Consider the following 20,777-nt stretch of genomic DNA (forward strand, 5'->3'; position numbering starts at 1 on the left):
TGTCTTTAAATCAGTAATTAACGCACACTAGGGCCTGAAGATAAATATAACATTATAATATGTGTGTAATATGCTGTAAGTCCAAAATTTAATGAAGATCTAAATAATTATATGGGTCATGACAGCAAGTGATGGGACTGCATGTTCTATTACATAATATAAACATAAGCTGAGTTACCACAGTTAATGTACATATTTACCTACATGGTTTATGCCCACTGTAGTTTAAATTCATGTGGGCATTAACCAAACCTGCTTTTATGTATGACTGGGCTTTCCAAATATTTGAGGTAAAACACTGAAGCTCTGTCTCACTCTAAAATGCTGCTTTGCGCGGGAATCTCTCACCTTCTTTAAAAAGGGAAAAACATTAGGAATGGAGGAATGGATAAAACCTTTTTTATCCATTGTGCTGACCAACAGGTGAAACAAAATTTCAAAATGTACTCATTTTCGTTTGATTAAGATACCTACCTTTACAAATACTGTACGCCTAAGTAACAAGCTTGTAGTTTGGACGCTTCATCTAAACCCCACATCTGAACACTAGGTGGAGTCATAGAGTGCCCCTTTTTTTCTGTTAAACCTGGGGCACGTTCAAGCTCAAACCGGTGCGCAACGTCTTGCTATGGTTTCCGGGTTGAGCGACATGTTTCCTGGAAACGGTGTGCAACAGGGTTTGAAATAAGTTTTTTCTTGTTTGGTGGGTGTGTCAAAAATGTCAGGCCAATCAGCAGCAACGTATATAAACCACACGGTATTAAAGAGACAGCTCGCACAATGGGTCCAAGTAAAGTCATTTACAAAGGTGTCTTTTACTCTGGACGGCAAGGGCAGTGACTTTAACATCCAGTGTATTTTGCAGAATTAAACACATATTTATAACGATTTCATCAGGCTCCGAAAATTCTTCAAAAAGAACACAAAGAATGGCCTTCTCAGCTGCCATACTTGCAACTCTTGCGTCATCATAACAGGGTGTTCAACACACCACCGTTTCCAATTAAAAAAAAGTTTTGCAACGTTTTGCCGGGACTGAACGCAGCACTGATCAATCGCCCATTGTAGGAAGTGATTTCACGTTCACTGCCAATGCCTAATGTCTGAAATCGTTGATTATTTTTAATAATTATTTTTAAAGAGTATCTGTATGCGTATGCAAAACATGATTTATGAAACTGAAATGAATTCATTTCAATACACCAATAAAATTCTTCACAAATATAATTTAATTGTGCGTGTGTGTGTGTTGATGTTAAAGTTAATATGTAGCAGAACTGTACATGTCATAACACACACAAGTAACGACTCTTATTAGTCTTACAAAGATAAAGAATAGAAATTAAGAGTCTGGTTGAAACAAGTAATTGTTGATCATTGATTATTGATGCATACCTCAGCAGGTAATGTGGTCGAATCCTGCAAAAAAAAAAAAAAGGAGGAAGTGCAGCCGAGGGTCAGTGAAAGTCCAGGGGAGTGTGTAAAACACTGCACCTGTGCATATGAAGGTACTGGTTTTCAGGAGCAAACGTATTTTAAGAGATAGTCTAGCTTAATCATTGTCTTCTCTCAATAATATTTTACTTTTAATGCATTTGCTGGCTCTAGGATGGATAATCATGAACAGATTGTTTCAGGCTTGCTTGGCAAGCTAATAATAATTCTGTTGAAAAGTTTATAAAGCCTTCTTCTCGTATAGGGGTCAGTGTTCTGTGAAAACAGAAAAGTTATTGATTTACTGATTGATTTAGTCAGCGATTCTGCATGCATTTGACACTTTGAGCAGTTAGCCAAAGTCTCACTATTTTATTAGTTTAATAAGCACTTACTCAGCACGTTTATTTTGCTACAAAAGATAAAAAAAAAATTTTTATCAAATAAAAACAAAGCGTTAATGTAATGTGATATGAAATGCGATAGAGCAACAAAGACTGGCAAAAAATGTCCTCACACTGTTGTCCTCTGCCAAAGATCAAGCCTGTAATATTGTCTTGAATAAAACAAAAAACAACACTTAGATTGAATTCACATTAAAGTATCAGTTGAACTTGCATATACAGTAGTGGGGCTGTGTCCCATAGTTCACAGTTCAATTTCAGAAGCATGAGCATTTTTTCAGACAGTCTGTCAAACTGTTCATTATGCCTCTCCCACAGCTGCAGGAAGAAGCCGTTTGGAGCTCTGAAGTTCTCCTTCCTCCTCCACAGCACCTCACCTCACAGATCTAATTGCTGTAGCCAGGGGCTCTGTGACCAAATATGTTGTTTTGTGTTGTGCTCAGCCTTTAATTATCTCTCCTGAATGCAAAACTAAGCCTAATCTGTACTAATGAGAAGTCAAAAAGTGAGCTAAATAGAAGTACGGGTGGGAAAAAAAATAACCCAACCCCTGTGGTGCTGCATAGAATACATCACTTTGCCCCCCTTGTGATTAAATGACAGGCCCCATTGAGGACCATTCTCAACAACTTTCACGCCACAGTTCATATCTTAGGCTGTTTGTGCAGTGGAGCGCGTGTCACACGAATTTTCACCAAATTTGAGATGATAATGGAAGGAATTGCCAAAAATGAGAGCAAGAACCGTTTCTGAACTGCAGACAATGTTTAACCAGTTAGAGGAACCCTCCACAGTTAAGAGAGTCTGGCACGCAGATGCTTACATTGAGATGTTTCAATTGGCTTTTTATTGTTTTAATTAAGATGGAGGTTTACCACAATGGGCTTCCCTTGGTTTGGGGAAAAGACCTGGTCTGTCTAGGCTTTCTACTTTGAAAAAGATGGGTTTCCTCTCCAGGCTGTAGTTTTGACTTTGTTCTTCAAGCCTCCATTCCTAACATAGCATCAGGAAGGAAAAAACAAGAGTGCGCAAAAATTCCCATGAGATGCCAGCTCACCCATGAAGTGGAACTCAATCCATCCGTTTATAATCTTTGACCATGTTGGAAGGAAGCACTTGATGGAAACAAACAATGTTGAGATACCTTATTTCACAAATGTTTCCACTGGATTTAGAGCATATATCCAAACAAAGAGTACAATCTCTCCCTCTCTCACACTGACACTCGCATACAATGAGTCTTGTCAAACACCTGTCCTTAGCATTGTGAAGAACAACTTGGCAGGCTGATCCAAAGAGGGAGATGGGGGGAGGAGGGTGTGGTAGGCTGGAGGTGTTTAGAGAGTGGCAGAAGTTTCTGAGAAACTCCACAACCTGCTCTCTCTCCCCTCACAGCTTTCCTCTCTTCCTGTGGGTAGACATCCAGGAGACAGGCTTGCCAATTAATGTTCTGAGCATCTTTGGAAAGAAGCATTATGGATTTTTCCTTCTTATTCTTAATAAGTGTGGTTGTTTTCATATTGGAACAACAAGGTAAATGACTATAATCTTTCTTATACATATTATTTTTGCTTTCTGTTCAAATCTTGAACTACTATGTGAATATTTTCCTATCTGAAAAAAATGTTAATCTAGCTTACATAAGATCTAGCAAAAGCTAACTTTGTTCTTTGCATGTGAACTGTATTTTCACACCAGATATATATTCTTGTAATTTAAAGGGACAAACTATTTACTGTTAATGCTTAAAGAAAAACATTTACTCACCCTCTCATTGATCCATGCCTGTATGACTTTCTTTCCTCTCTGGAACATAAAAGAAGATTTTTTTGAGAAATGGTTTGGTTACCAATATTCTTAAAAAATATCTTCTTTTGGGTTTCACATAAGACATAAAATTCATACAAGTTTGGTGTAAATTTAGACAGAAATACTAAATATTTGATTTGATTGTGACTGGTGAAAAAAATACATAACAGAAATCTATCAAAAATGTGAGTTAAATATTGTTTGATAGATTTCTATAATCAATTTTTTTCATAACACCAGTCACAATATGCAGTTAGTTATACAATAGTAGACTGAACTGTTGAATTAGGGTTAAATGTGGCATAAAATGCTGCTTAAGCCATTTGAGCATGTAAGTGTGTAAACTCGCCATGTGTAGGCCATCTACCACTTCTATGGACCACAGAACATGTAACTTCCTTCATGGTGGTGCAAAATCAGCGACGGTTGCCTCAGAATGGTCTAGCTTTTGTGCTGTGGGTAGGCTTAATTTTAATAGCATGCCGAGTTCATAGCCAGAGCAAGCTGTCTCTGTAAACAGTTCAAGCAGTGAGACATTTCAGAAAATTTGACTATGATAATTTCTTTGTTTTACAAGGGAAATTTTCTTGAATCAACTGACATCGTTTAAAAGTTGGCTGACAAATTTTTAACATAACAGAAAGGTTTGTTGTTGAGCTCTTTAGTTTCAGCATTGGATGTACAGGTATGCAGTGCAAAACACTAGGGTATTAGGCTAGGATAATATACTGTATAGCAAAGTATTGTTATTGCAGTTAATTGCTGGGAATACAGTACCATTTTCCTCAGTAGTTTCGAGTTTCAAGGCCAGTCTCCTACAGGACAGAAATTATCACAGCTTTGAATTTTAATAACAGCAGTCAAACTACTTGGGATTAGTAAAGGTTTACATCTTCTTGCTAACATGTTAATGCTAACAACAGGAAACCTGTTGCTGTTTCTTCGAGTGAGATGGTCTGGTTCACTGTTGGTGGTTATGATTTTACGTAATCCCTTGCTTGTCTTTTACAATTCTATGCTGATCCACCTTGGCAGTCCTCTCTTTCTTCAGGGCACGGGTCACAAAATTAAATTTTTCTTGGGAAAACAAACTGTCCTGAGAGGTGCTACAGAACTCGCCTTAGTATCATACCAGTCATACCATCTAGTATCATACCAGTATCGAATTAGTGAAGTCTAGCCTGATAAAATACAGGGATGAAGAAAATGTTTCCTGATTGTCTTTCTCATGATTATGGGTAGGATGGTATAAAGTCAGTTGTATGTGAATTATGTCAGGCATTTTAAGAAGACATCCCTGTTGAAAAAACCAGCATATGCTGGTTAGGTATGTTTTGATGCTGGGATGCTGGTTTAAGCTGGTCCTTTGCTGGTTTATGCTGGTATTTTTGCTGGTTTATGCTGGTCATCTGCTGGCAAAGGACCAGCATAAACCAGCAAAATGACCGGCATAAACCAGCAAATGACCAGCTTAAACCAGCAAAGGACCAGCATAAACCAGCAAAGGACCAGCTTAAACCAGCAAAGGACCAGCATAAACTAGCAAAGGACCAGCTTAAACCAGCAAAGGACCAGCATAAACCAGCAAAGGACCAGCGTAAACCAGCAAAGGACCATCTTAAACCAGCATCCCAGCGTCAAAACATACCTAACCAGCATATGCTGTTTTTTTCAACAGGGATTCCAATGTATTTGTAACAAATTCCAAGTTCCACATCTCAGCTTTTCTCTGTGATTAATTATCCTGACCTGATATATGAAAACTAACCCCAATGCTTCACCGGGTAACCTCAACTGACGCCTTCAGGATGTAGATGACAACTGATTTCCAGCCAAGCCAGACCAATTGTTGTGTATTCCACATCGAACTTCTATGGTTAGACCCCCGTAGCCTTGTTATAGTGATGGATCACTGTGATCACTCCCAGATCACTTTCCACCAGACCTGGGCATGCAATTTCATCCTTTTCTATAAAGCCTTACAGCCTCAGGCCCTGTTTGCTTGACTGAGCACCTTAGAAGTCATTCCGGTTACTGGGGTCCTGCTAATACCCCTCTTCCATGTATCCTGAACAAAACTCAGAGACATCCATCTTGCTTCATAAAATAATTCATCGTCCAACTTTTCCAGCAATTGAAAGTACCCTGATGTAAATACCATCATATTTGTTCTTTTGTCTTTCTTTTCCTTTGAGATCTGTTTGTCTGTTGAAGAGTTACCATGTTGCAAATGAGCGCGAGATCTGTTTTTGATTCAACTTTAAAAACCCCAACCATCGGAAGCTGTAGTGGTGGTTTGCTTTGTAGCATCTACACGTGCTGCTGGAATCCTGGAGGCATAAAATGTGGTTGGCCACAGATTCGTATTTGCTGTCTTCTTTAAACATGATCCACATGGCTTTTTATTCACCGCAACCTTAATGAAGCTCAACCATAAGACATTTTGTTTTTAGTTTTTCTTCATTTTTATTCTTTTTTTCAACATGATTTTTATCATTATTAATACTGTTGCATGGCAATTCACTTCTGAACTGATAACCTATGAGATCAAAGCTACATGAAAACAGGATTTGTATGGGAATCTTCAGGATTAAAACAAAGCGGACCTCGAAGACACAACAGTGCCGAATTGTTTAGACAGCAACAACAGCTTAGACATGTTATGTCTCACATCATCAAGTGAAGACTAATATTTTGAGGGTTTGTTTCAGGTGTAACACATCAAAGCAAAAAGTCTGGGAAAATGGGGATCAGTGAAAGCTTTCTGAACGCTGCATTGATAGCGTTACCCCATTTGTTTTTACTGCAACTATGATTATTTGATAAAAAATATAGTAAAAAATTGTGAAATATTATTACAATTTGAAAAAGCTGTTTTCTGTTTTAATATATTTTAAAATGTAATCTGGAAAAGCTGAATTTTCTTCATGTCTTCAGGGTCATGCGATCCTACAAAAATCTTTATAATATATTGATTTGGTGCACAAAAACATTTCTTATTACTATTAAAGTTTTAGGATTCTTTAATGAATAGAACAGAAATAGAAAAAAAACATTTATTTGAAATATAAATATTTTGTAACATTGTCCTGTCCGTTTCTTTTGTTACCTGATGTTTAAAGTTCTTTTCTTTGTATCTGTCAGTCCCAGGGTCCCATGCAAACAGAAGTCCATCTGTGAATGTTACTCCACACACTCACCGTCGTGAAAGACGCTGCTCCTGTGAAAACCTGAAGGACAAAGAATGTGTGTACTTTTGCCACATAGGAATCGTATGGGTCGATACGCCCAGGTACATCAGACACATTGATTTGTGTATGTCTTTGAGCAGCACTTTGGTAAAGAGAGATTTGAGATCTATTGGGGACTGATGCTGGTAACCTGTGCGCTCTGCAAGCACGTGTCTGGTTGTATTTAAGTGTGTGGTCTCATTAATGTGGCCCACGCATGAAGACCTGAGGACAGGCAGACTGCCTTCGGTGAAAAACAACCCAGAAACCAAAGATTGAGAGTCTGGCTCTTGGGAAGTGAAACAAGTGTGACGTCTTTTATATTTGAAACAAACAGGAATCTACACACCTGGTCAAAATGCTAATTCAAAGCAGCACGAGGCTTTCGCGGTTCTGTTCACAAATTTGAAAAGAGTTCTACATTGTGCATAAAACACATTTATATAGGCTACAGTATATTTGGTGCAGAACATTTGTCTAGATGAGTTATTATTTATTACATTTGATTATTAAATCCATATTAAAAATGGAAAGGTTTGTTAAAATATCCAGTTCTCTCTCAGTCAGGTCATTCCCTATGGTGTGGGTTCACTCCAAATGCGTCTAAGACGAGATGTGGAACGATGCCAGTGCACAGACAAGAGAGATAAAAAGTGCGTGCGGTTTTGCTCTTACTTGGATCTCCAGCAAGAGTGAGTGTCATTATTGAATTCACTGTATTTGACACACATTGCGGCAGTTGTATTGTAATTTACTGATACACTACTTGGTATCTTTTCCAGAGATGAAAATGCCTCAGTCAGAAAGTACCAATTCCAGAAACTACAATGAACGATACAAGTCTAAATTCCCCCGGAGACTGAGGAATCACAAACCAATACAAGCAACCTAAAAAGAGAAATGAAAAAAAAGCTATGTAGTAACATACTGTATATTATTACTATTTGGGCAGCAAGCCTGGCCATAGGTCTGAACATGTGTGCTGTGAATGGTTTACGAAGTACAGTATTAGACATAATTTCTATTACTTTGGCTTGTCATGAAATGCTAGCATCTCAATAATGACAGTATAGGAGTGATACTTATATTATCTAACTGTAAGTATTTTGTAGAATACTGTAAAACCGTATTGCTTACTGACGTGTAATATATATTGTTTGATGTTTCCAATTTTGTTTCCTTATAGTGAGTACATTTGTATATTTATTGAGAACAATAGCGGCTTATGGGCACTTTATGTTTGACATTAAACATATAAGTTGGCCTTGAGTAAAGATTTTTCTGTTTAGAAAGAGGATATCGCCAAAAGAAAGATTGTAGATTTGAGTTTTATTTTTAGCCTTGGAATAATAATAACAATAAATACCTCTCCATTACTCAGACAAGCAGTTAACATTTATTAGTGGATATAATGTGATTTCTCAGATATTTGGAACAATTTCTAATCTAATGAATGAACTGAATATTTATTGTAATGTGAAAAGGCAAATAATAAAATAAACAAAAACCTAGTCATCTGTGAACATTTTTCTCCCCCCATATAATGGAATATGGCTGAAGTATATCATTTTGGTTTTGGTATCGACTTTCTTTGTAAATATTTCCAACTTGCAATAATGGAAAAATTGCTTATAAGCTTACTGTACCTACAATGAGAGTAAGGTTAAATATGTACAGAAAAAGTGGAAGCTAAGCAAAAAATAAAAATAAATAAAAAACTTCAGAGAGGTATAGTGTGAGAGAAACCGATAAAACTGTCATTGTGCCCAGAGATCAAACAGGAGTCTCATCATGGGAGAGGGTAATGGCAAAGCTAAATGTTTCCACAGTGCTAGAGGCTAGCAATTTTCTGAATAGCTGCACTCGCTCTTTCTTTTGCTGTTGTTGTTTTCCATGAGGTGATGTGTAAAGCCTTTCTGGTGTAAACCAATATTGTTGGTTGGTCTGGTTTCTGAGTGATCACATATTGAAGGATCAACCATGCTGTTAAGGTGAATAGTAGTGGGCCTACATCTTTATATAAGGCTGGCTATTTATCTGCATTCATTTTTGGCATCATCAGGAATGCTGGTTTACCTCACAGGAAGCCTTTCACAAGAAACTTCTGGAAGGAATTTGTGGTGCTCTCATTTACTACCGGGACAAAGAAACAAACACTCTCTATTCCTGTCCCCCTGTTTCAGTCAGACGCATCGAGCCAGCCACTAACCACATTGTTAGGTTCTGGGAAACACCCTGAAAAACCCAACAAATGATTAAAAGTCAGCTAAAAACAGATCATTAAGATTATCAAGATATGGCTGCATCACATACTGTACACAAATCTTAAAGGGATAGTTTACCCAAAATCGAAAATTCTGTCACTAATTACTCACCCTCATGTTGTTCCAAACCCGTAAGACCTTAGTTAATCTTCGGAACACAAATCAAGATATTTATGATGAAATCCGAGAGCTTTCTGACCCTGCATAAACAGCAGCGCAACTACCAAGTTCAAGGCCCAGAAAGGTAGTATGGACATCGATAAAATAGTCCATGTGACAACAGTGATTCAACCGTAATTTTATGAAGCTACGAGAATACTTTTTGTGCGCAAAGAAAACAAAATATGCGCTGTGCATCTGGTTTCTATGTCAAAACGCGGGCTCCTGCGACATGATACTCCCGTGAACTCATGTCGAAGACTGACACGGAAGAGAAGAAATTGTTGAATAAAGTTATTTTTGTTTTCTTTGTGCACAAAAAAGTATTCTCGTAGCTTCATAAAATTAACCACTGATGTCTCATGGACTATGTCCTTACTACCTTGCTGGGCCTTGAACGTTGTAGTTGCTTTGCTTTCTATGTAGGTTCAGAGAGCTCTTGGATTTCATCAAAAAAAATCTTAATTTGTGTTCCGAAGATGAACGAAGGTCTTAGCAGTTTGACAGAATTTTCATTTTTGGGTCAAAATGTTTACTATTCAAACAAACAAGAATGACAAGATCTGTTTTAAGTGCATTTAATACGCAGGATGTCACATTTTCATAAAGCATCCATAACCGCTATACAATGATGATCTACACTGATGACCAGAGCAAACTGCAGAGGAAAAAAAAGCATTTCCTCTGCTGACATTTTCTTTAATGAAGCATAGAAATCTATTAAAAGCATTTAAAATAAATACCAAGTCAAAACAGTCATTAAACTACAGCAATGGGAAGGTCTGAATGTGTTAGATTTGGTGTATAGCTGTTGTTTTCCATTCTATCGTCAAATTGCAAAGAACGGATCTTGATGCCCTGCCCTTCTATTAGAGCAGTTTTATGAAACTGCATGCACTGAAACACTTGAACAATGAACACACTGTAAAAAAAAAACTAACATTTTCTGTAACATGTTAATCAGTAGTAGATCATGTGAAGACTAAAATATAGAGCATTTAAATAATGACAAAATAGAAGTATTAAAGGTTCACTAATTTACACTGAAAATGTACGTAAGGTAAAGAAAGCGAAATCAAGGCAAAATTCACAAGCATGAAAATTCAAGCTCCAACCGTACTTGTTCTTTCAGTCCCGAACTGAGAAACTAACTAGTACTCCTCATGTTTGCCAATCAGTCTTTGGATGTAAATTGGTCCCATTTTTTTCTGCTGCAGCAAGCCTTTATGCATTTATATATACAAAAACAAAAACCAAAGTAATGTGCAAAAAAAGTATGCAAAACCGAAATTAGAAAAAGCACAGATAGTAAAATATATTATGAATATTTACAGATCACATAGTCAGTATAAGCTGAATATCACAGTATGTCAAATCCACACTTTCATAGCTTGCCCTCTCTACAGGGTTATGTGTTTCTCTACTCGTCGGGCAGGGTGGAAGGGCTTGAAGGGTTAACTCAATATGTAGCGAAGTCTTTACACACAAGGTAAGTTTGTGGGACAGAATGGGGATCTGTCTCAGCCTCCTCTCACTAGAATTTAGTGCTGTTGCTAAAGCTGTCTGACATCATAATGTTTTTGTAGAAGTTGTCCGAGCGCACGGAGCAGTAGCCCTTTACCTTGTCCAGGACCTGGTGGACGGGGAGGATGGACGAGGAAGCCTCTCCGTCGGAAGGGCTGCATTTGGGACTGCTCTGATTGGAGAAACTTTTACCTGCAAATATGCCACAGAGGTTGATTGAAGGACTGAGGGAATATACTTACAAGTATTGATGTCAAAGTATCTATACACTTGCATACAAAGTGATGATGACAAATGGCACCCAATTTAAACTATTTTTGAAGTATTGGCTGCTTCAAAAGAAGCAGGACTGTTCTGTCAACGCTTTGACAGTTTGATCATATTAGTTTCCAATTCATTCAAATATAAAGGGTGAGTCACTATTTGTACATGCCATTCTGTTGAATTTCCATGCCTTTGTGCATTCTTAGGCAAAACATTCCAATGCACACATGCACCTTCAGTCTCCTTCTATAGCACTATTTTATGTATTTATTGCTTTTTAATGTGCAATAAATTGAACATAGTATTATGCCCTATTATGAGGCTGCAGAAAGCTGCTAAACTGCAGAATAACACAAAAATTGGAGAATACTTGGCATTTCAACCCAGACTTATGCTCCCATGTTCCATGCTAGAAAAGTCATTATTTGATGATGATGATGATGATGAGGTCATTTACATAGCTAAAAACAAAGGTTTCAGTATAAGAGTAAATATTACTTCACAATACACATATTGTGTAAAATCAGTCAAATGAAGTCAAAATGTATAAATAAATAAAAATGTATTAATTAAGTAAAACATTTATAAATAAATAAAAATGAATTAATGTCAGTTATAATTGGTCAAGAACATAAAATCCTTCCATTATTGGATTTGGGAAATCAAATTTTCCTTTAGGAGGTACAAGAATATAACCGTAAAAAATAAAAAAATTAAAATAGAAACAAAACTAAAAATTCTAAATTTGATTTTTTTATTATTATTCTATAATTATTTAAATTTCTTCATTAAATAGAAAAACAGGATAAACTAATAAAAACAAAGGGTGTCAATATTAATAGCAAAGATTTTTCACAATACATAATGTGTACAGTAATAATGACAAAAAATCTAGAAAACGTAATAAATAATATTAAACAAAAAAATCCTTCCTTCACCTAATAAAAATAGAAAAAAGTGAAATATTATAGAAATCTAAATTCTTTAATATACTTCAATTGAATTTCTTTCACTAGAAAGAAAGAATAATCAATTGTAATTAATTGTACTGTTAATTAAATTTGTAAAAAATCTGTGCCATCAAACGATTAATCGCGATCAATCGCATTCAAAATAAAAGTCTTTGTTTACAAAACATATATGTGTGTACTGTGTATATTTATTATGTATATATAAATACACACATAGTATATATTATGAAAATATTTACATGTATTCACATGTATATATTTATATTCATATAATTTATATTATATATATATATATATACTTAATATATAAACAACATATTTTTCTTAAATATATACATGCATGTGTGTGCATTTATATATAAATAATAAATATACACAGAACACAAACATATAATTTGTAAACAAAATCTTTTATTTTGGATGTGATTAATTGCGATTAATCGTTTGACAGCACTAAAAAATACATAATAGAGTGAGCTATACTATGTGAACTTTTGAAGAACTTGTGTATTTTTAGATAAATTATGCAATTTTGCTCAATTCAGTGTAACGAACAGCACAGTATTCCCTTCATCTCAGCATATATGCAAACATAAGTATACTACTCCTAAATCCTAAATGTCTCAGTATTTCCCAATGACAACTCTGCTGTGCATGACAGCATCTTTGATGTTAAGTGCATTATTAGTGTCAATTGCATATAATCTATCCTCTGCATGGCCAGCATGTAGAGTGATCCTGCTGTGGGGATGAAGTGTTTACTGTGTATGGTTTTATACATTTTAGTGTCAGCAGTGCAAGATGGGTATTTGCTCTTGTGGGAACATTAACACTACCAAAGGAAAAAAGAACAAAACCAAGGAGACAAATAAAAACAGCCCACCGTGAGAAACATTAGTCTCAAACAGAGTGCAAATGACATTCAGAACTCCTAAAAGACACTAAAGCTTGTCAATGTCTATTGAAAGACTGGGTGGGAGTAAAGTCTATAACCTATTTATAAATATTTATTCGGGTTGAGGTGTTTCCTGGTATTGCACCACTGTGCTAGCAACTTTATTTGCTATTTAACTGACAATGACAACCAGCAGCAGTGTGCTTTCTAGTTCTTGAATGTCACTCCACAACTTGGATTCAATCCAACAGGCAACTATTCCACCATAAAACATCACAACAGATGCCTAATTTTTCCAAAGAGGTAATGTCATATTAAGTGTCAAATAGAAGCATTTATGTGTTAGGAGTGAGTTAGACTAGGTATTACGTCTAGGGCCGCTGGATTGATTTCAGTCTATCCCAAAAGGGGAAGCTGATCACAAGAATAGAGGAAAGCAGTGTGAACTCAAGCTGGCTTGCATGGTTTTACCTCAGGATGTCTCTCCATGGCATTATTGCAGGGTACTATCTATACCACAAACATAAATACAGACACAGAGCACCACTGAGTCCAGACGTACAGTCACACGAAGAGTAACACAGTAGAGCAAAGCACAAAATAACACAAGGCATGAAGGGCAATATCCTTACTAAAAATAATCAAGCATTATACATCAAAGCAATACATTACTCCGAACATGCTAACGAAACGTTTCCTAGCTCTATTTTTGGTATCAAATAACAGTTTTAATTCTAACCCTTTGATGCATGATGTTTGTTAAAGTGGACAGATCTTTAAAGGCTATTTTTAATCATTCATATACACTACTGATCAAACGTTTGGAGTTGGTAAGATGAATTTCAAAAGAATCTCTTATGCATGCCAAGGCAGCATTTATTTGAATTAAAAGCAAAAATTGTGAAGCAATATTGTGAAATAATATTACAATCTTTTCTATTTGCATTACACTATAAAAATCATTCTAATTCTTAATTGGTGCTCAGTAAAATATATGTAATAATAAATATATTTTTGTCGATCATACTGGACACTATGCATTATTCTGAACATATTTGGGTTCAGTTGACCTATTTATAAATTACTGTATATAACCATTTAAAATATGTCATTTTATAAAAATTACATATTTTGCTTATATATTGACAGTTCTTGTGTTTTTTTACCCTAGTTTTAATGTAATAGTTCATGCATCAAAGGGTTAATGTAAACTAACAACTGTGGTCAATGCAATCCACATCATTACTTTTATGTTTACCTGTATTACTGTGCCTGGCAAAGGGGTTTAGTGTGGCTTTGGCTTTAGACGTCCAGTTGGCTGTAGTGGAGCCAAACGAACTGGAGGAGAGGGATTTTCCCAGGTTATCGGAACTCACTTTCTTGGTATTATTAGTGGCAGTCTTGCTCCAGTCTGCAAAATATGGTTAAATGTTATTCATACATACCAGTTAGACAGGTGAATCCCATGCATAAAAATACAGCACAAGACAAACTCAAGGAAGTTCAGATAATATACTGCAATTCCATCTTAAATTCAGGACAGACAACTTTCTAAAGGAAAGTTGTACGGGACTGGCATTCGAAAAATAGGCTACTTCACATTTCATTTTATCAGATTTAACTGTAAGTAAAGACCAGCTAAGGCCTCTCATGGTCCTAACATTTATTAACAATAGTTCTGTGATACTTGGGGCAAAAAAAGTCTCCAAAGCTGGGCTTTACTGAAACACACATTCTGAGTGCAACAAAAGCCTCAGGAATTCAGCACCTAAAGATATAGTCACAGCACAGTCCAATATGCCTATGAAAAAGAAATGATATAAAAAAATGAGGCAAAAAATTTAAAAAAGTATAAGCACAAATGCAGTGTGTGTGCCCATGTGCAACAGGAGAAGTATACAATGCTCCAGCATTCAAACAACTAATTTTAACTAAATTATGTTAGGCATTACTTCATGGAATGTGATTGAATATATGATTCTTCCTCTGTATAGTTTTCTGACACATGGTAGTTGACCAAAAAAAATCCCAGAAAAACATAATTCATTCAAAATATCAGTAATAATACTAACTAAATTTACCCGAGTTATCTGCCAAGCGGAACTTTCCACAGCACAAGTACCTCCTCCATTGATTCTGTACATTTTCTTTCAGGGCACAGTGGAACACAAATATGAATAATCCTGTTGAAAAAAAAAATTACACTCCTTAATCTTTTCTGATTACAAACCAACAAGCTATTTTTAAAATGAGTTGTATTTCACGTTTAATAAGCAACCAACAATATCAAAGCGACCTTTAGCGGATCGCATACAGAACTACACAATTACAAACCAGACCCCGTATTGGCCGAAATAGCTCAGTTGGGAGAGCGTTAAAGGTCCCTGGTTCGATCCTGGGTTTCGGCAAAGTGTGGTGCTACAAGCAGCTTTTTAATGATATTAACTCTTAAGGCAAAATTGGGATTTTAAACTACATTAACATTTAAATTTTATTATAAAAAGTAAATAAATATACTTTTTTTTTAAATAAAAAAAAATTCAGGTATTTACAACAAATATGGCAACAAAAATTTACTTCAACCCTGTAGGGAGTTGAAAATGGAGAAGAGGTACATGAAGGCCAGGCTGACTGGACCCCAGGCGAAAAAAGCAAAGCCCCAGGTCATGCCCAGCAAGAAAGTCAGGCTGACCACACTACGCAGGTTACGTAGGATCTCCTCTCGAAGTGTTCGGTTGCTGCGCTTGCCGTTACGCCCGCAGATCTGGATCATGACCACGATGAACATGGCAACATTCATCAGGAATATCATGGAAAAGTAGCCCACGCATGTCACGTAGAATACCACCGGACTATGAATCCAACAGCTACAGATGGAAAGACCAGGAAAACCAACAGAATGAGGATAAGGAACTAAAATAGGCTACTTCTTTCACAGCTATAAAATAATGGTCAGTTTGAATTTCTTCGACCAAACTTACAATTCTGTGCCCTGTCCATTCTCTCCTTTTCCATAATAGTTTTTTCCATAAGAATTTTTGCCCACAGCCAACACAATGCCAACAATTGAAGCAGGGACACCTGAAAATGCAGTCAGATCTTCTTACTATTATGTTCAACACTTCTTCAGAGTGATTGTGTACTATATTGAACACTGGATACAAAAAAATCCATGGCAAACTATCAAAAGGAAAAACTACTTAATGTAGCACTTACCCCATCCTACGAGGCAAAACTTGAGGATGTATCGCCGTATGTAGGTGTTGAAGACCTTGACCAGGGCAATGTACATGTGGATGGACTCTAAGCCCATCCAGGTGAAGGAAGTGAGGAGGAAAAAGTGCAGAAAAACAGCCACTGTCACACACAATCCCTCAATGTCGTATGAGGCCAACCAGCCATCCAGAAGAAACACCATGTTGAGGAAGAGCAGTGATGTGCTGAGATTCATCAGGATCTTAGAGGGATAGTCTCGCCGCAGCTTCCTATAGATTTATATCAATGAAAACAGTGAGTCTTTCCAATTCCATTGCACCATTAGTCATTTACACTATTATTCCCAAGTTTGGGATATGTAAGATTTTTTTCAGGCTTTTCAAAGAAACCATGCTCACAGAGGCTGCATTTAATTGTTCAAAAATACAGTAAAACAGCAATATTCTGAAACATTTATTGTAATTTGAAATACTTTTTCTTGAGCACCAAATCAGCATTTTAGAATGATTTCTGAAGTATCGTGCGACACTGAAACTGATGAAAGTTTTGCTTTGTCATACCAATAAATTACATTTTAGAATATATTAAAACAGAAACAGTTCTTATTATTATTATCAAAGCTGAAAATAGTTGTGCTGCTTAATATTTTGGTGGAAATCATGCAAACTATTTTTTTAGGATTCTTTGATGAATGCATGTTCAAAAGAACAGCATTTTTTTGGAAATAGACATTTTTTTGTAACAATGTAAGTCTTTACTTTCACTTTTGATAAATTTAATATGTCCTTAATTTTTTTTCCAAATTAGAATCATTGGATCTTAGTAACAAGCATCCCAATTTTATGGTAAATAATTAGGATGGGTGCAGCCTAAACTGGACATTGAGTTGGGCGGAGCTGAAGACATTCTTTGAGAAAACATCTGAATTTTAATAGTTGTTAATGGAAAGCCAAATGTATTATTTCACAATGTATCATTAAAAAAACATGCTTAAAAATGTGGGTGAGAAAATGTAAAAGCTGTAACTTTTTTCCATTACGTAGATCAAAGATGCATTGTTTTTCTTCTCTAGTCAGATGCTGAAGGACACTCACTCAAAAGCGATGTACGTGAGAAGTGTTGCTGCGGAAAAAATGGCTGAAATGCCACAGCCAATATAGGTAATGAAGGTGAGAACCCTGTTGTTCTTCTCATCTATCTGTGCAGAAGCTCCAGAGATGTCCTAAAAGACAAAAGTAAGGTTAATCAATAATGACACTGATCAGCGATGCAAGAGTCTCATTAGTGTTTAGTTATCAGTGACAATTCTTGAAATATGAAAAACCAGTCCATAGATAAGGATGTATTTCCTCAAACAAATTTTACACAAAGAAATTAATAGTTAAAAAAGCAGTTTTATTCTATTATTGCTGTTTTATTATACCTGTGAATAAATCATTTCTACAATGCCACTGATATCTTTTGTATAATTCTACATTTAAATTACTCACTGGTGCAACAAGAATAAAGTGCACCTAATAAAATAAGCGTGCAAAGTCTTTTTACAAACTTCAATTCTACATTAGAGTGAAGCCTCTTAATTAACTATTCGCCAACTATTTGTCCCTGTCTGTTTCAGGGATGGTTAGCCACTCTAGATGACATATACAACGCATCGACTTTGCTTCAGTCTGCCATATTGGCTTAATACATGAAACCGCTCTGTTGGGTCATTTTGTTGCCAATCCCACAAATCTCACCATTAGAATGCCAAAGTGTGTGAGGTGATTACACAAGCAGACGGTCCTGTTGCTGTTGGACTCCGGACTGACCTCGCAGCCTTCACTGTTCCAGCCCCCTGTGCGATCTAATGGAGACAAATGGATATTATATGAATACTGTTAGTCTATACGTACAGCCTCCTATGGGACTGTTTTAATGCTTTAACAGTGGCCAAATAAATCATTTATTTTACCCTCATTTTGGAGGCTGAAATCCCAAAACACACAAAGACGCTTTGGATCTCTCTGGAGGACAGACAGACACATTAAGATGTGTTAGACACCATTGTTCCAGTTAGCTTGAACAAATAATTTTTTGGAAGAAAATTACTGCTTTGAAACCTCATTGATGGGAAGGTTAAACTAATAAAATGAATGGCTACTGTAATTACTCAAAAAAAATATTTCACCAAATCCTTAGTTTCTGCAAAAATACCAGTTACCAAAACTGGTAATACATTACATTTTCAATAAATCAAAAAAGCAGAATACCTGGTACTCAAGATGGGCAATCTCTATTTTGACAGGATCCTGCAGGTTTTTGATTGTGAAGTTGCCAATACTGCTAGCCACCACATAGCTGTTCAAGGACATGCCGTTACTTTGCCGATCCTGTGAAGACATGTAACAGATTGTCAGACTCAGGACAAATCTGCTCATCTTAGTTTTAGGGGGAGTCAGACATTACACCTCAATTTTTGTAAGTATGGACAGAATATATAACTTTTGTTAGCTATTAGTAAGTGACCAAAGATGCATTCAAGGAATAAGAAACATATCATTAGATACATATGTTAATTAAAATTCATGACATACAGGTCACATGTTTGGGAATGATTTTTTAAATATTTATTTACTAAGTTTTAATAAGCTCATCAAGGCTGCATTTTTTTTATCACAGTGCAAAAAAACAATAACATTGTTAAATATTATTATAATTAAAAAGAACTGTTTTCTATTTTAAAATGTCATTTACTTATGTGATGGCAAAGCTGAATTTTCAGCAGTCATTGCATTCCTTAGTGTCACATGATATTTCAGAAATAAGTCTAATATACTGATTAGGAGCTTAAGAAACTGTGATACACTTTTTCAGTATTCTTCAAATAATACATTTTAAAAGAACAGCATTTATTTAAAATAGCAATATTTTGTAACAATGCAAAAGACTAACCTTTGATCAATTTAACACATTCTTGCTTAACAAAAGTATTAATTTCTTTAAAAAAAATAATCTTACTGACCCCAAACAAGTTTGAATGGTAGTGTGTGTTACACTGTTTAATGCAAAATTTTGAGTTTATTCTGAGAAGTTAGTTTATGCAGCACAGAGAAAACGTCCAGAGATTCATTACCGTACCATGAATGATCCAAAGTGCTATTAACAGAAATATCAATAAGAATTATCAATATTATATTGTTCTACAGCCATATTTTAATATGAGAATGGACCATAGAATACTTCATTTAGAAAAAAAATATACAATAAAAAAAGCTAAACTGGTTCATTCTCACCTGAAAGAGTCCTGTCTTGCTGAAGAACATGAAGTTTATTCTGGACACTCTATGTGAATTACTCAAGTTCTGCAGTAGTGTTGGAGGCAGAGTGACCACAGCCAAAGCATTCTGGGCTTCTGACTCAAAATCAATCTGAGGAGAAAAAGTTACTAATATTATACGATAATGTGTGTATTAAGGGTATAAGAGCTACATGTGTGTAACTGCATTTGAAGAGGTTACGGCGCCCTCTGCCAGAATAAAGTGGTAATGAATCCAGGCAGACTCGGGTTGAATAACCAAATGATGCACTCTTGGAGATATAAAAATGGTTAACTTAAGACTGCCCTGAAACGGAGCCTTCAGGTGATAATCTAAACTGTTGGTAGGCTAATTTGTATTTTTTATTCTTTAAAATCCCTTAAATAGTTTCAATGATTGAGTTAAACTTCAACTATAAACATACAAAATGGCACAAAATTACAACAACTTAAACTTGAGTAAGCTAAAAATACAGAAAACCCACTTAAATACTTGCAAAAATATACATTCTGACACTCATGCCCAGAGAAGAGAGAAATGTGTCATTGTCTGAGTCACTCTCAAACTGTACAATGTTGCTTTTTCCTCCCACAACTTTCCAGGAAACGTTGGCTCTTAATCAATGGGTGCAACCTCTGGGCATGGTCCATACACGTCACCTCTCATTACACTGCTTTAATTGCTAACGATTACTTTAAAACTTTACTGCTAAAATGTTTGGGCAGCCAAAAATACAGCTAAAATGTTTGGGCAGCCTTCCTGAGGAAGTCTTAATCAAATTTTGTGCGCAGTACATGTTCAAATATACATGCATGTCACATCAAAAGACATGTAGCAGAGAGGTGAACATTTTTGATGGACATTTACCTGAGGGTCTGTTGTGTTTGTGGCTATAAACGCACTGAAAGTGGTCCCATTAAAATTGCTGATGTTGAGAGCAGAAACTCCAACAGCCAGATATTTGGATGTGATGGTTAGTAAGGGTCCATCAAACTCAATCTTCTGTAGCAGTTTATCCACTGCTTTGAGAGCTCTGATCATGTCGATACAAAAACAAGAGGCTCAGATGAGAAGATTAAAAAACTTCCAGACTGAACATACAAGAAGACCCTTCACTGAAACTGAAAACATTTGGATGGATAAGATACAGACATTTCTGAGAGATTCAAGCAATAGTGTAAAAAAATAGAATGCTTTGTTTTCAAATAATATGTAGTGAGAAGAATGTAATATTGAACCATATATAGCCATTTAAAACCGCAAAACCGCAAATAAAGGGAATAATTTCCACAGAAGCGTATACAGTGT

The 20,777-nt window shown here is 35.9% G+C and overlaps 2 protein-coding genes across 9 annotated transcripts in view; one reads left to right on the forward strand and one right to left on the reverse strand.

Moving 5' to 3' along the window:
• Positions 1 to 3,252: 3,252 nt before the first annotated feature.
• Positions 3,253 to 7,769, forward strand: LOC107553437 (endothelin-2-like). Its single transcript, XM_016235624.1, has 4 exons — positions 3,253 to 3,371; positions 6,792 to 6,939; positions 7,441 to 7,569; positions 7,660 to 7,769. The coding sequence occupies exons 1-4, from the start codon at positions 3,314 to 3,316 to the stop codon at positions 7,706 to 7,708; spliced, it is 384 nt and encodes a 127-aa protein (XP_016091110.1). The 5' UTR covers positions 3,253 to 3,313; the 3' UTR covers positions 7,709 to 7,769.
• Positions 7,770 to 9,875: 2,106 nt separating this feature from the next.
• adgrg6 (adhesion G protein-coupled receptor G6) overlaps positions 9,876 to 20,777 on the reverse strand; it is a 42,253-nt gene continuing 31,351 nt past the window's right edge. For 5 of the 8 annotated variants that reach the window (XM_016235663.1, XM_016235668.1, XM_016235664.1 and 2 more), the window contains 13 exons: positions 20,337 to 20,502; positions 19,446 to 19,580; positions 19,291 to 19,308; positions 18,423 to 18,542; positions 18,125 to 18,176; positions 17,910 to 18,016; positions 17,265 to 17,392; positions 16,171 to 16,439; positions 15,936 to 16,035; positions 15,538 to 15,821; positions 15,036 to 15,137; positions 14,213 to 14,365; positions 9,876 to 11,016 (listed from right to left, as the gene is read on the reverse strand). In XM_016235663.1, coding sequence (XP_016091149.1) covers positions 10,835 to 11,016; positions 14,213 to 14,365; positions 15,036 to 15,137; positions 15,538 to 15,821; positions 15,936 to 16,035; positions 16,171 to 16,439; positions 17,265 to 17,392; positions 17,910 to 18,016; positions 18,125 to 18,176; positions 18,423 to 18,542; positions 19,291 to 19,308; positions 19,446 to 19,580; positions 20,337 to 20,502 — 1,816 coding nt within the window. In that variant the 3' untranslated portion in view covers positions 9,876 to 10,834. Of the gene's footprint in view, positions 11,017 to 13,425; positions 13,465 to 14,212; positions 14,366 to 15,035; positions 15,138 to 15,537; positions 15,822 to 15,935; positions 16,036 to 16,170; positions 16,440 to 17,264; positions 17,393 to 17,909; positions 18,017 to 18,124; positions 18,177 to 18,422; positions 18,543 to 19,290; positions 19,309 to 19,445; positions 19,581 to 20,336; positions 20,503 to 20,777 lie in introns of all 8 variants that reach the window. The other 3 variants (XM_016235669.1, XM_016235662.1, XM_016235667.1) reach the window with 2 other exon arrangements.

The sequence above is a fragment of the Sinocyclocheilus grahami genome, unplaced genomic scaffold (assembly GCF_001515645.1).
Source record: "Sinocyclocheilus grahami isolate Dianchi unplaced genomic scaffold, SAMN03320097.WGS_v1.1 scaffold473.1, whole genome shotgun sequence".
Lineage (NCBI taxonomy): Eukaryota > Metazoa > Chordata > Actinopteri > Cypriniformes > Cyprinidae > Sinocyclocheilus > Sinocyclocheilus grahami.